Raw genomic sequence first — 16,781 nt, forward strand, 5'->3', positions numbered from 1 at the left:
GGCCCCCAGTACTACCACGCCAAAGCCTGATTTTGCTTGTCACTCATACCACAGAGATGATTCATCTGCTGCCCTCTCCCCTGCATCTGAGCAGCAGCTGGACATCACTGTACCCTTCAGTTAACGTAACTCCCTTCAGTCATCTCTGGAAAATGTTTGTATACCTACTTCTTGGCCTTTCCTCTGGATGTGGTGGTCATGACCATGCCGAAGATTAAATTGTCTTTTTTTCTAACCTCAGGTAAATCTCATGCTGTTACAGTATGTGATGGCTTGGGTGTTACCTGCTCCCACCCCCCCCCCCCCCCGCTATGAAATCACCCAGAATAGACTCAGCCAAGTTGGAAATTAGAATGAAGCTTTATATTTACAGCTTAGCACAATATACAGGCAGGTATTTACAGTACATAGAAATATACAAGGTAAAAAAATTAATACAGAAACACAACAGCCCTCTCTGAAACCAGTGCCCAGGAGAGGCTCCCAAGCACCCTTCCACCTCCCTTCCACCCCTCTGCCTTATCTCAGACTGCCTTACATTCCAGGTGAGTTTGGAGAATCGGCCAGGGCGGGTTAGGAAGCAGATGCATTAGTTACATGGACAGCTGGTTACGGAGAGAAGGACAGGCAGCCAGAGCCAGAGAGAGCAACTCTGTTATCTATAGTTATGTTCTTGTTTTTATACATCTCAGCAAGCCTGTGAGTGAAGTAGACATCACCATTGTTTCCTTTTCACAGCCTATAATCTTCTCACCAAAATATTCCAGCTAGCTTCAACTAGCACACTGTATCATCTTAATTTCTTCTTCAGTTGTTATCTTTGGTAGTAACAGGCATCTGCCTTACAACTATGCCTCCTGTGAGATAGCTCTTGCAAATACAAAACAAAAAGCTGCAGTGTGACATCTTACTCCAGTTCTGCTTCTGTCTCTTGATGTGCCTGAAACTCAAATGATCAACTGCCAAGCAGCACCAATTAGAATTTTGTTCAAATTTGCTCCATTTCATGTCTGAAAAGCCCTATGTCTGTTTCTTGTGCTCTAATGTAAAAACCTAAGTCCCCTCTTTCCTCAAGCCATCTTTCACATGCACCTTTTCCTACAGCTGTGGCATCATCATTCATTTTGACCTGTCTTGCTCCCCTCAGTGGGATGTGGTATTGCTCTGCAGTACTGCTGTTAAGGTTTTGTCATTGCCACCCTTTGTACTAGAGGTGCCCATCGTGCCCTAAACTCATCGTCTCTTCTTCCATTTGCCTACAATAAGACTTTCTGGTAAGCTCCCAATTTTCACTGAGGTCAAAAAGCTGTCCCTGTTTGCATAACTGTGAAAAACAGGCAACTGCATGATATAAACGAACTTCTTCTCAAAACATATACGGAGAGTCAGGTGAATAGTCACAAGGCTGACCACTATGTGCAAAAAAACAGCTTCTTACATTTTGTAGTTTCTAAACATGCTTTTCCCTCTTTCTCTGTGTCACTTTACTGCCTTCAGTAAAATCACATAAGCGTGTGGTTTTCCCACCTGATAGCTGGAGAAGGTACTGAGAACTAGAAAGCAGGCTTTTAACATTAGATTTTGTATTTTTGCACCAAGAGCATCCAGCACCAAACCCTCAAGACTGTAACAGGCAAGAATCAAAATCACCAAAACCGATTCCCCTTTCCTGCCTTTAAAGACAGTTAGTAAAGACTGAGGAGTTTCTAGTGTGTTCCAGAGGTAGTGAGGACACAGTGCTGTGTTGTGGTAGGCCTGATAGGCCCAAAATAGGCTAATACATGTCCTGCCTTGCCAAGGCATGTGTTTCTGCTCCACCAGAGAGGCAAGCGCAGGAAACGGACACAAAAGAACCTGGAGCCACTGAGTGTGGCCTGCCCAGGGTCCTGTGGTAAACAAGGTACACACACTTAGCTTGTGCCTGCCTAGTGCAAGGCCTGTGCTTTTCCCAAATTAGGGAAAAGCAAGCCTGTGGCTTTGCCTGATATGGTGTGGTTTGGCTAACTGCCATCCTGATAGGCTGTTCTGTGTCCAAAGGGCAGTTAATCTCGGCCCACATTGATGAAAGGAGATGTGCAGGTAAACAACCTGCTCCCTCCCCTGCTCTTTGCCGTGCTCGCTCTGCTGTGCTTAGCTGTGCTCTGCCATTGCCTGCTGCAGTTGCCTACTGCCTTATTGTTTGCCTGGTAAACTCCACTGCTGTGAGTTACCAGGAGCAGACCCTGGATGCCTGTGTGGTGAGCGTGACATCATGCTGAGACTGCCTGACATCTGCCTCTACACCTGAAAGTCCTGTTTAGAAAAGAAGCCAGGAGACAAGGTCAGAGACTGTCTGTGTCTTTCTCTAGAAGCCGAGAAGTATTACATCTTGATGTCTGACAAGACAGAGTCCTCTGAAAGCATTTGGGCACTGTCTAGACTGTGGCTAAGCCCCACGAACTTGGGTAATAATAATTTGTGAGTAAATGCTTAAAAGCCTCTTTGTAATTCCCCATTGCCTTCTGCTATGAGCAGAAAGAGCTCCTTCAGCCCATCTGCTGGGCAAGCGGCATATTGACCACAAGCAGCATTTGACCGTGAGAATCTTCCAGTTCAATTAAATGCTTACCTATTTTGCTGGTTATTACTACATCTGGATATTATCCATAGAATGTTTCCATGACTGTGTAAGAACCAAAATATTACTAAAATTAGTAGTCGGAGGTGGCAAGAATTCTGAATATCAAAATTAATAACATTAATTTTGGAACAATCATCTCACATTCATTAATCTCCTCTCCACAACATGCTCCCATAACAGATAGTAAGGAGGAGCTCCCTGTCCAAACATCTGACATTTGTCAGCTAAACTGTCCCAGATGCACCAAATCAAACAGGATTGAGAGGAAGCTGAAGAAAGCGGCACCGGACCAGAGTGCAGTGTGTCAGCCCTTCTCATGCTTGCTTTAAACACATGTGCCTTGCCAGGCGCCGCAGTGCGTTTTGAAGAGCTGCCTCGATGTGGGATCACAGGCCATTAATGTGACGGTGGTCAATCATTGATCAGTGGCAACGCAAGCCGTGGCCAAACTGTCTGAGTCAGAGTGATCTGAACATTGTGCAAGAGAAAAGAATGAGAATTTGCATATTAGAAGAAGCAAGGAAACAGGACCTTGCTATCTGATGAATATACTAAGACTGTCCTTGCCACCTGATGAACATGCCTGTCCTTCTTATCTGATGAATATGCTGAGACTGTTGCTCCCCGGGAAGCAGATGTGGCAGACAGAATTTAGATTGGAAGAAAAGACGATTTTGCATGTGATAAAATGACCAATCAATAGGTAAAAGCCTTAAGCCTCTCTGACAAGTATAAATATTCTTGTATGTTGCCTAATAAAATCGGAACTTAGCTTGCATCAAGCTGTCTCCCCGTCCCTTCATCACGGCACCTCAAAGTCGACTTGATTAAGTAGCGTAACATTACTGGGCTGTTACACGCCTGATTATTGGTGTAGGAGGGACCACGTGGGTGTAACACCAAATGCTCTCCTTTTCAATGTTCTATGACAACTAATTTTGCCAAGTCTGAAAAAATTAGGGCAGAGGACAGCTGACTTAGAGGCAGCTGTGTGGTTAAACTGATTTATGAGCGTGAAGGACCTCAGTAGAAAGAACAACAGATATATTGCTCCTACAGATATATTGCTCCTACATGATATTTAGTGCAGGTTCCAAGTTGATTTGATATTTGCATAACTTCAGGGTATTTTATCTTAAAAAGAAGGCAAAATGAAAAATACAGTGACTGGATCTACCATTAGCACAGCCTCCCCCCCTCCCTGAGAAGAAGTAAAACAGGAAATACTGTCTCAGCTGCGGGAAAGGTAGAACAGACTGTCAGAGCAAAGTGAATTTTGCTATACATATGCTAAGTTTATGTTTGTAAATTAACAGTAATGAACATAGTAACATTTGTGCTAGGGTAGTGCCTGGGAGCGAAGCTGGCATCGTACACACAGAAGAATACACAGGAGCAGACACGCATCTTCCCCTTCCCCAGCAGGTACACTGCATGACTTACATCGTTACCTTAGCCCAGCAAAACCCAGCTGGGTTTAGTTGCCGGATTCACTTTGTTCTAGAAATCAGTGTAGATCAGGTCTGCATTCATCTTGGATCGGGGCAGAAAGAGAAAAAAGGGAAAAGCAAACTAAATGGAATGCTTCTCCCTAAGGACCTGTCTCTGGGAGCTGGCTCTGCCAATACAGCAAGTGGAAGTAGAACTGCTGGAAAGAAATCTAAATCAGAAAAGTGATGGTGGAGAAGTCAGCACCTGTCACCTGGAACCTTTAAATCCCAACAGAATCACAGAACATTAGAGGTTAGAAGGGACTTCCAGAGATCATTGAATCCAACTCCCCTGCCCAAGCAGGATCACCTAGGATAGTGCATGCAGGAATGCATCCAGGTGGGTTTTGAAAGTCTCGAGAGAAGGAGACTCCACAACCTCTCTGGGCAGCTTGTTCCAATGCTCTGTCACCCTCACTGTAAAGACGTTTCTCCTCGTGTTGAGGTGAAACCTATATTCCAGTTTGTAGCCACTGCTCCTGGTCTTATTGCTGCAGACCACCAAAAAAGAGATTGGTCCTATCTACTTGACACCCAGCCCTCAGGTATTTATAGCCATTGATCACATCCCCTCTCAGTCTTCTCCAGGCTAAACAGTCCAGACTGTCAGTCTCTTTCCTTAGGGGAGAAGCTCAAGTTCCCCAATCATCTTCATGGTTTCCTGTTGCACTCTCTCCATCAGTTCCTTGTCTCTCTTGAACTGGGGAGCCCAAAACTGGATACAGTATTCCAGGCATGGCCTCACTAGGGCAGAGGAGAACCTCCCTAGACCTGCTGCCCCATTTTTTTTTTTTTTCATTTTGATGCACCCCAGGATGCCATTGGCTCTTTTGGCCACAAGGGCACATTGCTGTCCCATGGAGAACTTGCTGTCCACCAGGACTCCAAGGTTTTTCTCCACGGAGCTGCTTTCCAGCAGATGTTGTAGTTCAATCACAAAGTTTAGGCGTGAGATTTGCTCAGTATCCTTTCACGGTCCAAGTCAGGTAGGCAAGCAGCCTGCAGAGTAAGCAGCTGCATCATGTCAGTCAGGACCTACCAGTGCACTGTATTGCTCAGCACTGATCATTTGTGTTTTAGCAAAGAAGGAAACTCTAAAGAAAGAGAAGTTGAAACATACTCAGAAATTCAATGGTCTGTAGAGACAACATTGGTTTTATCACAGTATCACAGTATCATCAGGGTTGGAAAAGACCTCACAGATCATCAAGTCCAACCCTTTACCACAGAGCTCAAGGCTAGACCATGGCACCAAGTGCCATGTCCAACCTTGCCTTGAACAGCCCCAGGGACGGCGACTCCACCACCTCCCCAGGCAGCCCATTCCAGTGTCCAATGACTCTCTCAGTGAAGAACTTTCTCCTCACCTCCAGCCTAAATCTCCCCTGGTGCAGCCTGAGGCTGTGTCCTCTCGTTCTGGCGCTGGCCACCTGAGAGAAGAGAGCAACCTCTGCTGTCTCCAGAAGGGATGGTAAGAATTCTGCCTGCCAGAAACTCTCAGACATTAACACTTGTTTCTGTCTTAAGAATCAAATTGGTAGCAAGTTTCAAGGCCTCTGTCCTCTTCAGTGGAATTTGATACTGGCTTTGCCCTCTCTGCAGGCATGTCACGCTGATGCGGAAGTGCAACACAGTCATGAGATTAAAAGCATTTACACATTTACTGGTAGTCTCTACAAGCAATTACAATTAAAAAAATGGGAAAATCATGGCTTCAGCTACCTTTATAAGTCAGTTTGAAACTGACCAAAAAACCAAACCAAAATACCAGAATTCCTATCTATAGGTAGCTTATACTCAGTCGAAGTTACAGCATCATCAGTCAAAACACAGAAAAGCTGCTTTCTCATTCGTGAAGCATTAAGTAGCATGAGAATGACATACTGCATGCACCTGTTTGGGGAGCCTCAAAATAAACTCACAAGCTAAGAAATAAAATCCAAACAGCAAGGAGTGAATGGACTGCATATACAGTCTGATTTGGCATCTAGGCATGGGAAATCTCAAGGGCAGTGTAATTCAGAACACGGATAACTAAGTGGAACTGTTCCTTACAGCCAAGAACATGTGAAAATGTGACATTTTCAAAAGGTCATGGGCCTAACAGATCTTTTCATCCAAAACAATAGAGAGGGTCGCTGTACCTGAAGGGTTGCTTTTTAATGAAATGAGTCCACCATCTGACAGAACACAAGAGTTATGAACGATGCTTTTCAAGCTGCCTGCAAGATTAGCTAAGAAATGGTAAGTTTGTTGCATACACAGACCTATTACAGCATTGCTGATTTTTTTCTGCTACTTGTTGACATTCAGGTTAATTGTCTTATATGGAATTGTTGATTCCTAATCTAGTGCCATGGTCTAGTTGACTGGCTAGGACTGGGGGATAGGTTGGACTGGAGGTCTCTTCCAACCTTGTTGATTCTATGATTCTATTGGTACCTAGCTAAATTCAATATAAAAGAAGTTACAGATAAATTTTGTGCACCTGAGTTTATACCTGCCAGATTTTTTTCTTCTTGCCACCCTCTCCCCCTTCACATACATGTGAGAATACAAAATGCAAAATAAGGTACAATCCATGCCTGCTACCTGTAGTGCTACAACTCAGCTACAGCCAGATGACATTTCAAATTTTTGTTTCAGTGGCTGATGGCAGTGCCACTGCCTATCCCTGGCTGGCTCCTGGCCACTAAAAGGACTTGGTCACTGCGAATACACTTCAGCTGTCAGAAGAGTCTTGTGAGGTTTATTACTTACCAGCAGCCAGACAGCTGGTTAAAGGAAGGTGGCCAATGCAAGCAAGAGAAACTATTTTTTCACTAGTGAACAGACCAGTAAATTTCTAGAATAAGCTACTCTGCTAAGGCAGCAACTGAAATGGCTACCGTGGGCATATCTCTGAAACCCAGGCAGGCATTTAAGGAAAAAACGTTGAAACTTGATGTGATGGTTTGGGTGTTTCCAACACACTTTGGAAATCACCCAGACTAGACTCAGCCGGCTGTGGAAATTGAGTGAAGCTTATTATTTACAGCTTAGCACAATATACAAGCAGATATTTACAGTATATAGTTACATACAGAAATATGCAAGGTAAAAGGTAATACAGAAACACAACTCCCCTCCCAGAAACCTGAGTCCCCAGGAGGGGCTCTCAACCACCCCTGCACCTTCCCCCTGCCCCTCTCAACCTTACCCCAGTCCCAAGGAAGAATGGAGGTTTGGCCAGAGGGTTAGGAAGCAAAGTGGGTTAGTCAAAGAGGCTAGAGAGAGATGCAGCTCAGCCAGTTCCCCAGTAGAAGCGAGTGCCTCATCTGTGTTTTGATTCTTATGTATCTCAGCAAGCCAATGAGTGAGGTAGACATCAGCCTTGTTTTCCTTCCACAGCCTATAATCTAGTCCTTCTCAACAAAACATTCTAGCTAGGCTCAAACTAGCACACCTGATTGCAAACCCCAGAAGGAATAGATTAACATGTTACCGCTGGTAAACTAAACTGCAAGGCCTTGTAATGTACCCACTCCTCCCATGCCTCGCAAACACACACACAAAGTAAAAATATGTCTGCAAAAATATGCACTGTAACTAATATCTTGGTTGAATGAAAACCATATAAGTAACTTCTTAGGTTTTTTTGTTTTTTTCCTGAAGAAAATCCACAGAAACCACCCAGGCTCGTGCTGGAAAGCTTGCACAACTCACACAGTTGTTAACTTAGCAGTCCTAGGCTGGAGAAAAGCACAATCAACCAACAAATGAAATTTACTGTTTGTATTCTTACTCAGAACAAGTCCTTGAAGCTGGAAAAAAACATTTAAAGCTCTTTATATTCACTGTAAGATTGAGGATTAGCTGTGGATGTGGACATGGAGATTGTAGGGAAGGGAACAAGCTGCTTGCAGCCTGATTTCAGGACTCATTAGCTGGTTCTGCACAGAAGTAAAACCCCAAAGACTCCAAGAACTTTTCTACAACACAGTGATTACAGAGGAGAAAACACACGTTAGAATGGATAATGTTTGAGCCACCATATGAGAAATCTTTCATTACACACATCTACCAAAACACACATGTCCTCTGCTGGCAAACTAACCAAAATACCTTCAACATGCCACAAAATCATGGTTTATATAAAAGTTAGATCATAATTCAAGCATCGTGAAAGCAGGAAAAAAAAACAAACTAGCAAAGACACAAGACCCAAACAAAGCCAAAGATTTATAACAACTATGCTACATAAAACAAAAAAAAACCCAAATCAAAACAAAGGAAAAAAAAAAAAAGAAACCAGCACAGATGTATCTTTTAAAAGTTACAGATAGTATCAATTAGGCTTCCTCCTGTTGTGGAGGGCCTGTAGGCCCAAAATCAGGCTTACTTATGCCTGCTCTGCCTGGCCATGTCTCTCTGCCTGCACCAGGGGTAAACCAGCACAAAGGGGCACAACAGACCGAGGCCATGAAGTCAATTGCCCAGGACCCCTGATTGTGTAAGCCCCCACACGCCCAGCTCATGCCTGCCTGGTGCTGGGCCCACTTGATTCCCATATTTGCAGTCCAGGCCTGTGGGTTTTGCCTAGTGTGGTAGGGTTGGGCTGACTGCCAACCTGATTGCTCATTCGAGTGGCCAATGAGGCCATCAACTCTCTGCCCACATTTGATAAATAGGGGTGCACAGGCTCACGTGCAGCCTTCCCCACATTGCTTGCGGCTTCCCCACATTGCTTGCTTGCCTGCCTGTGTACTTCCTTGCAGCTTTATGTCTGCCTTTATATGAGTGCCTGGTGTGCACACTGCTGTGGGTTGCCAGGGGCAGACCCACTTGTCTGCAATCAATCGGCCTGAGGAGCCAGCGTTAGAGCCATGCTCAGACTGCTCGGAATCCTGCCTCTGCACCTGGAGAGCCTGCCTGCGTACCCCTGGAGAGAGCAGCCAGCAGGATCCAGCAGCAAGGTTAGAGACTTCCATTTCCCCTGAAACCGGAGGATTGCAGCCTCCAAGTCCACATCAGAGATCCTGAAGAATTGGACACTTGCAATAGGCTGACGCAGCCCCAGAGGGTGATTAATAATTGCTAAGAATTGAGTAGATGCCTCTGTAATTTCTATTACCTCTGCCATAAAGCAGAGAGCAGCTTTCAGCTCAGCTTTGCTGGGCAAATAGTGTAAGATCCCAAGTGGCATTAAGCCATGGGGAAATCTCTCTCTGTGTTAATAGTTTTGATGTTTTCTCGTTATTTATTAACAAGTTTCTATAGATACATATTCCCATAATGTCTTCATAAACGTGTAAAGAACAATTTAATATTAAAGGTCAGTGGTTGGGGGTGTCGAGAGTTGAAAGACTGGAAGTTAATAAATATGTATTTTTTTATAAATACTCTTTCACATTAATTAATTTCTCCCCTCCACCTAACCGGTGTAGGTCGCAGAACAGCCCTTCCGCAACACCTCCTTAAAGCCTCCTGAAATAAGCAGACCCCCAGATATTTGAATCACCAGTGTTTCTTAAGAAAACAAACACCAGAAAACAAGACTGCACCAATTCACTAATGCTGTTCTTTCTGCCTTCACTGCACATATCCTTCCTGTCTGAATTGACTTACCTCTTAACAGGATATAAACTGCACAGTGAAAGAGCAATTACAGACTTATCTCCAACAATTGTGAAATGTTATTCACCTAATAGATGTCAGAATCACATTGCAATTCTACCAATCTTTCTTTTAAGTGGTTAAAATTACATATAGTTGTAATACGGATAGAATTTAAGGACAATCAAAAAAATTCACATCCAACAGCCAGACTAGAAATTAAAGCACACTAGGGGGAAAAAAAAAATCATTCTTCCTTTGGAGACAAATTTTAAGTTACTTATCATTCTAAGCATCATACTCCACATGTGCTCCCAGCAGATAAATCCCTCAGAGTTTGCGATCAACAATTTAGTTGCTTCTAGGTATGATATTCAAGAAATACAGAACTGGGTTGCTTGACTTCACATTTTTAGGTATGTGTGTCTACCAAGGACTGAAAGAAGTGCAGCACAGCTCTTTCTGATTTGTCATTAAAAAATATTCTGAGGCAAAAAAGAGAAAAAACATCAACAACTTTCTTCACAGACTTAAATTATGTATTTATTATTCCTCCATACTCTGGAACCAAATATTACAAACATTAAAAAAACAACTGACATGACATGAAATGTGTAATTTGGTCTGATATGACTCACTTGGAATAAAATTGTAAGTAATCAGTCAGAAGCATTACAGAAAATATTCTTCCACTTCTTACAGCCAAAGGACATTTGTTTTCTTTTCCCTTGCTCAAAACCAAATGTTAAATTAATATAGTTGTGTTACTTTAAAATGCACACCGCTGACTTTATGTTCAAGAATAGTATTCAAAGTGGTATCTTTGAGCATAACAAAAGTGTTGACATTAAAACTGGGTAATATTGAGAACAAATTACTGAGAATCCTGTGTCACTGCTGCTGGCCACGCTTACTTCTCTAGTTAAGCTAGAAATGGGTTCACAGAACTTCCTAAGACACACACTTTTGTAACGGTAAAGCAGCAAGCTATCGCTCCCTGTCTACATTCTCCACTAAACAAAAAACCTAAACAAAGAAGCAAGCAAAGTACCTCTGGACACAAAAAGGAAGGAGATGAGTTGCAACCACATGCTCTCTTCAGGAAATCTGGCTCTCAACTTGGAAAGTTCCCTTATGCTTATGTTGTGCTTGCCCTGTTTTGTCTGAATACATATATATAAAAAAAACCCCTACTGAACAACAGCATCAGCCATGGCACACTGAAAACAGGCTGCAGTGGAAGCAACCTACCTGCTGACAGAGACCAGCTGTTTGATATAGTTCTTTGCAGGGAACACTGTCCTGTGAAAGCTGCAGTGCTGAAAAAAGTAACTTAGCAAATCTGAGAGGAATTTAATTTTGGAAACTCTTTCAAAAAAGACTAAAGCGTTCAGGAAACGTTGTTGATTTCCTGAGAACAGGGAGTGCATTCACCGTGAATCACTAGCTCTCACTTAACAATCATGGTTAAGTTTCATAAAAGAAAAAAAAATATAAAATGAAACATTTTAGGAACAATTTGCCCAACAAGCAATTGGATATGATTTGCTAATAAATTCATGTGCAACCTGGGAGAAAAAGTGATCCTCCACCAGACAAACAACAAGGAGGTAAGAGAATTGCTTTAAAATACGTCAATCACTTGTTAAAGAAGGCATCAGAACCAAACTGCCAAGTACCTTTAGTATTTACTGCTATATTCGAAAAGGTTAACATTTCCAAACAAAGGATTACTTTAAAATACATATATGAGGGAATACAAAGTTGCAGGATATGCTTAAATTCATATTTTCCTGTCCTTGGTAATCTGTGGTGCAAGATGTTAATGAAAGTCTCACATCTGGATAGAGGTATGATTTGTGTGCTTGATAAATAGATGACATTAAAAACCTAAGCTTTCAGTTTGTGAAGAAGTTGGTTCAGCAGTGTGACAATCCTTTGCTTTTCCTCTTCATCTCTTCCTCCACCATGGTTAATTCTGTATGCGGTACGAGTAAGAAGGCTACAAACTTCTTTGCTTCTATCACTTGTCTCAGTTATCTAAAAGGAAACAGCCAAGAAGGAAATTAATGCAATTATATTGCAAAGTACTAAGAATTCTCCATTAAAATGTACCTCAAAACCACAGGCTCATTCCTCACCACTGAACACACGAGATACTCTGAATTACATACCAACGTCTACCTGAGGTGAGTCACCGAGGAGTGACTTGAGTAAACTCAACATTATCTGCTGTCTTAATCTCAAAACCACTGCCAATCTTCCCACTTTCATTCCACCTATTCTGCCTTTCATGTGTCGTCTTCAGGCCCTTTCAAGTCACAAAGAGAGCATAGCTACACATTAATGATTACACAGATGCAAATGAAAATTAGTAAGGCCATACTCCAGCCTACAACAGCTCACAACCTCCCTGAAATGGGCAATACTCAGAGTTTTGAAAGTTAATGATGTCACTTTCTATAAAGAAACAAGAAATCCCCTTTGGTCATCTTGAATAGGTTTGAAGTAGTAGAATAGTATATTGCAGCATCCCTGCTCAACAGCCACACTCCTCAAAAGAGAAACTAAACTCAACGGACTCTAAAAATAGCCCCCACATGAAATTCCACCACTATGTTCTTTAAAACACATACACACACACACACACACACACACACATTTTCACCATTACATTCTTATGGCAAGAAGAAATTTACCACTTGAAAACTTACACCTAAAATGCTAGAAATATCTTAGACCTTCTTAAACATAAAAATGTTCTATCTTCTTACTCATCCAGAAGCAATAATCACCAAAATCAGCTTCCGGTTCCCTACATGTCGTGGAAGGACTAAACAGACCAAAATAGGCCTGAACATGTCCTGGCTTGCCCAGACAAGTTTTTCTGCTCTCCCTCCTTCTGTTGTTGGGAGAAGCAACCACAAGAAGACAGAAGGGCCTCGTGCCACCATGTCTGTCCAAACTTGTTTACAGGGTACCCACACATGTTTATACACTTGTTTGTGTTCTGCCCTAAAAGGTAAAAGTAAGCCCTGACTTTATCTAATATGGTTAAGCCATTCTGATTGGCTAATCTGTGTCCAAAGGCCCATTAGACTCGGGCTATATTGATAAAGGAGATGAGCAGGCAGACACAGTGTGCTTGCTGCTGCTGACATTGTTTCTACCTTATTTTACTCTCTGCTTCTGGCAGTGCTACTGCCTCATTGCATCCTGCCATGCTCTGCAGCGTTGTTATCTCCTAAGCTATAAGCTAATTCTGCTGCCTAACAAGCCCTGATACTTTGGGCTTGTCTGCCTGGAAACTGATTTGAGTTTACCAGGGAACAGGCTTTAAATGCCTCCACACAATAGGCTTGCTTAGCCACTGCGACACCTGCAAGTCTTCTGATAAGACTGCACAACTGCAAGACATCCTGCCTGCTCCTCTGCAAGCCTTCCTGCTGAGTCTGGGGCCAAGAGGTACCAGGATCAGGTCAGAGATCATCTGCTTCTCTCCCAGCACCCCTGGGAAGATCAGAAGCCCCCCAGCAGCTGACAAGACAGCAACAGAATTCCCTGCAAGTGTTCAGGCACTATCTGGAAACTGTAGTTAGCCCCATGAGTTAGGAGTAATATTTTGTGAGTCAGTACTCATAGCCTCTTTAGCAAATCTTTAGCAAAATTCTGTACACTCTTAAGTGAATCCCAGCCTTTCTGCCTTAAAGCAAAAAGGAGCTTCCTGAGTCCATCTAGTGGCAAGCAGTATAGCGAACCTCTCTTCCAGTTCCATTGAGTTTAATGTTGTATTATTGCTAATTATTTGTTCTAGATTCAATTATTCCTTTGTATAATGTTTTCATGACTGTTGCACACAACCTCATTATTATTAAAAACTTACCGGGCGGGTGGCGAGAGAATCCTGAATATCAAAATGAATAAGCAATATTAATTTTGAAAAAAAAACATATCTCACATGTTTAATCACTCTCCATTACACTACATCATAAAATCAAACTCCTTAAACATGCCATATACGCTGTACAGATGGAAGAGCACACTACTGCTGAAAGAAAAACATTTGACGTGTTAAACCTACACACTGGCCCTAGACTTATTTGCACAGAGAGCCTTAACTTCAAAGAGTATGGTTTTATAGGCAGAGAGGAGTAAATTCTGAATATCATACTGAGACAGCACTTATATCTCCAGAGGCACAAACACATTTTACTGTTTGCACTAATAATCATGGAAGATCTCATCAACAGTGGTAAGATACAGTGGCATGCTTCCAACATTCTACTCCTCTTAAACTTTTTTGACACCTTCAGTGACAGTCTCTCAGGCCTTGGTTTTGTTTTTCTCTCAACTATGACATCATTCCCCTCCCTGGCTTTGCTAAAGCACTATGCTCTGCCTTGTCAGTGCTAATGTTGAGTAACTACCTTCTTTACACAACAAAAAAAATGACAGGAGACAGGTCCATCGTCTTTGCAGCAGCTGGGTAAATAAGGCAGCGGTTTATAAATGGGAAAGGCAAAATGTTGGCATATAGGTATCAATTTGAGGTAGATTTGACTGCAAGCTGCTGCAACTATTTCTGCAGCTGCATAGTCAGAAAAGCAATTTTTTCAGTTAGATGTTTTCAAAAAGTGTCAAGATGGAGAATATTTTGACTGTAGATATGCAGCAGGTTAGGCAGTCACTGGTAGCAGGTGGCTGTAGTCACACTCTTTAATTCTGTTATGTGTTTTCTTTATTAAGAAGTAGGAGACTAAATTTGTAAGAGTTAAGGAAATCATAGAATCATAGAATAGTCTGGATTGGAAGGGATGTCCAAAGATCATCTAGTCCAATCCCCTCTGCAGTCAGCAGGGGCATCCTCAACTAGATCAGGCTGCCCAGAGCCTTGTCAAGCCATACGTTGAATATCTGCATGGATGGGGCCTCAGCCACAAAATATATTTTACTTAAACAGAAAAAATAGGAAGACTTACATGGTAAATAAGTTCCTGGGCAATCATATGTCCACCAGAAGAAAAGAGCAAAAAGTAGATAAGAAGATGTGTTGTAAGATGCTGGATACAAGACTGCTCTGTGTCTGTTGCACTGTGTACAGCAGCCTCCAGATCTTTGACAGAAAGGACCATACGGCTGAAAAGTGTCATTAGATGGCTGTAGACTGCTTGAGCTTCTACCTGTAAACACAATTTCAAAGAATGCATGATCAGAGAAGCATAAAGGTCATATCTATTGTATTTTTTCCTCTGGATTTATTCACTAACAGGAAATTGAATCCTTGGCAGAAACTACCCAAAGATGAAAAGAGTTTGAATTTAAGCAGCAGGGAATATGTGGAAGGACTGTACACATTTCTTTTACACTGCTTCAAACACACACTGGTGGATAGAATGTTTGTGTTTGGTTGTTTTGTTGGTTTTTTTTTTACTTCTTTTGGTCCTGCAAATTAAGCAGGCAGGGCATCATGCCAGGATTTGACCTTTTTTTAATAATAAAAGGAAATGCAGAAGTCTCTTTGCAAAACACTGGTCAGATTTTTTGCACTGTGGGAAAAAGAACAGAGGCTCCTCAAGGGTTCAGTTCAGTACTGCTGTTACAAATCAATTAAATCCCCATGAAACTTGATCTTGGCTGATAAAATGTTCTGGTAAGAATGCAGTTCTTTCCTTCTTCTGGTGTTGCTTGCAACTTATGTTTTTACCTTTTGAATCAGCCAATAAAATCTAACTTTTGCTAGCAGTAGAAACAGAGGACTTTGGCACCTACAAAATGAAAACTAGGCAACTACTGTAAAAAAATGCTAACAATTATTCTGCTCATTGCATTAAAAACAAACCAAACAAACCAGCAACAAAATGAGCATGTGCAGGAACAATGGAAAAATATATCACTGCAGACCCAAAGGAAAAGGACACCTGTTTCTCTACCATACCCATTAAGACAATTCCACATCAGAAGTCTGAAAAATATGCTAATCCTTGAATTATGCCCACAATTATATGTGAGGCAGCAAATTGTAGCAGAACCTAAAGAAAGACAACTGGAATTGTACAGGACTTTTTTATCCCTCTGCATATCCTATTTTTGGTGTGGTCCATTGCATGCACCACAGACAGTAGCCGCCTTTGTTTCATGAAATATGGTACCCAAGGAGGCTCAATCCCAAAGTTACTATGACCAACTTCCAAGTTTTATTCCTCCAGTGTTTCAGTTTAAAGTTATGAAAGGAGTCCAACGAACAAATACAGATTGCCCATATGAGTAAATTCTAGTGAACAGCAAAAGTAGACCTTTTCTTCTTTAAATGAGTTTAAATCAATGCCCAATGTATTCCACCCTTGTTGACACAAGCTGCTACCTAAAGTAAGCAGCAGGAACACAAAGTTGGAAGTCCTAAGTGCATGCTTTTCCATATAAAAATATGTTGAATGAAAAATCCTTCAGCTTGGCATTTGCCAGAAATTCCCACCTCATTTTAATCTTGACAAATGAAAGGTGCAGGGTTCAAGTCACTCCATTTGAAAGATTCGAGAGCTAACCTGCCAAAGGACAAATTAAAAAACTAATATCCTACTAGAGGCAGAAGCTTTGGATGAACAGTGGCAATGCTCCTGACCTGCGTGAAAAAGCCAAATGTCAAAGCAACCGAATAAAAGAATAATGATCTGAAATGTTAGACCTCTGGGAACAGAGGAGCAACTGTGTGGGCTTCCAGTGGAAAGCTTTTCCCTCACTGAAGTTTGTGGAACACTATGATAGAGTTACAAACTGATAGGACACGTGTGACACAGGGAGATGGCTTTATGTATGTGACAATGTGATTTAATTCCATGGTGCCAGAGTTGGAGCAATGTTCCATACACAGATGTGCATCTACAATCCCTTTGGTTTCACTCCCTCATATTTACTGCTTGGATATTGGCTTATTCCCCAAAAATGCATTCTAAAACCAACCCTGGTTTCTTCACTGTAGCTCTAGCCTGACACTGTTCAGCCAACAACTCACCTTCTCTCCTAGACTACAAGAAATGGAAGTAAAAAAAAAAACAACTCACAAATAAAAGTGATTGGGA

At 42.0% G+C, this 16,781-nt stretch overlaps 1 protein-coding gene across 1 annotated transcript in view; it reads right to left on the reverse strand.

Annotated features, from left to right (window-relative positions):
- Nucleotides 1-10,222: 10,222 nt before the first annotated feature.
- The window catches only part of FANCC (FA complementation group C), a 98,758-nt gene continuing 92,199 nt past the window's right edge, over nucleotides 10,223-16,781 (reverse strand). Inside the window, exons 15-16 of the mRNA XM_064140466.1 lie at nucleotides 14,685-14,885; nucleotides 10,223-11,745 (exon numbers count right to left, since the gene is read on the reverse strand). Coding sequence (XP_063996536.1) covers nucleotides 11,596-11,745; nucleotides 14,685-14,885 — 351 coding nt within the window. The 3' untranslated portion in view covers nucleotides 10,223-11,595. The remainder of the gene's footprint in view (nucleotides 11,746-14,684; nucleotides 14,886-16,781) is intronic.

Source organism: Pogoniulus pusillus, chromosome Z (genome assembly GCF_015220805.1).
Source record: "Pogoniulus pusillus isolate bPogPus1 chromosome Z, bPogPus1.pri, whole genome shotgun sequence".
NCBI classification, from domain to species: Eukaryota; Metazoa; Chordata; class Aves; order Piciformes; family Lybiidae; genus Pogoniulus; species Pogoniulus pusillus.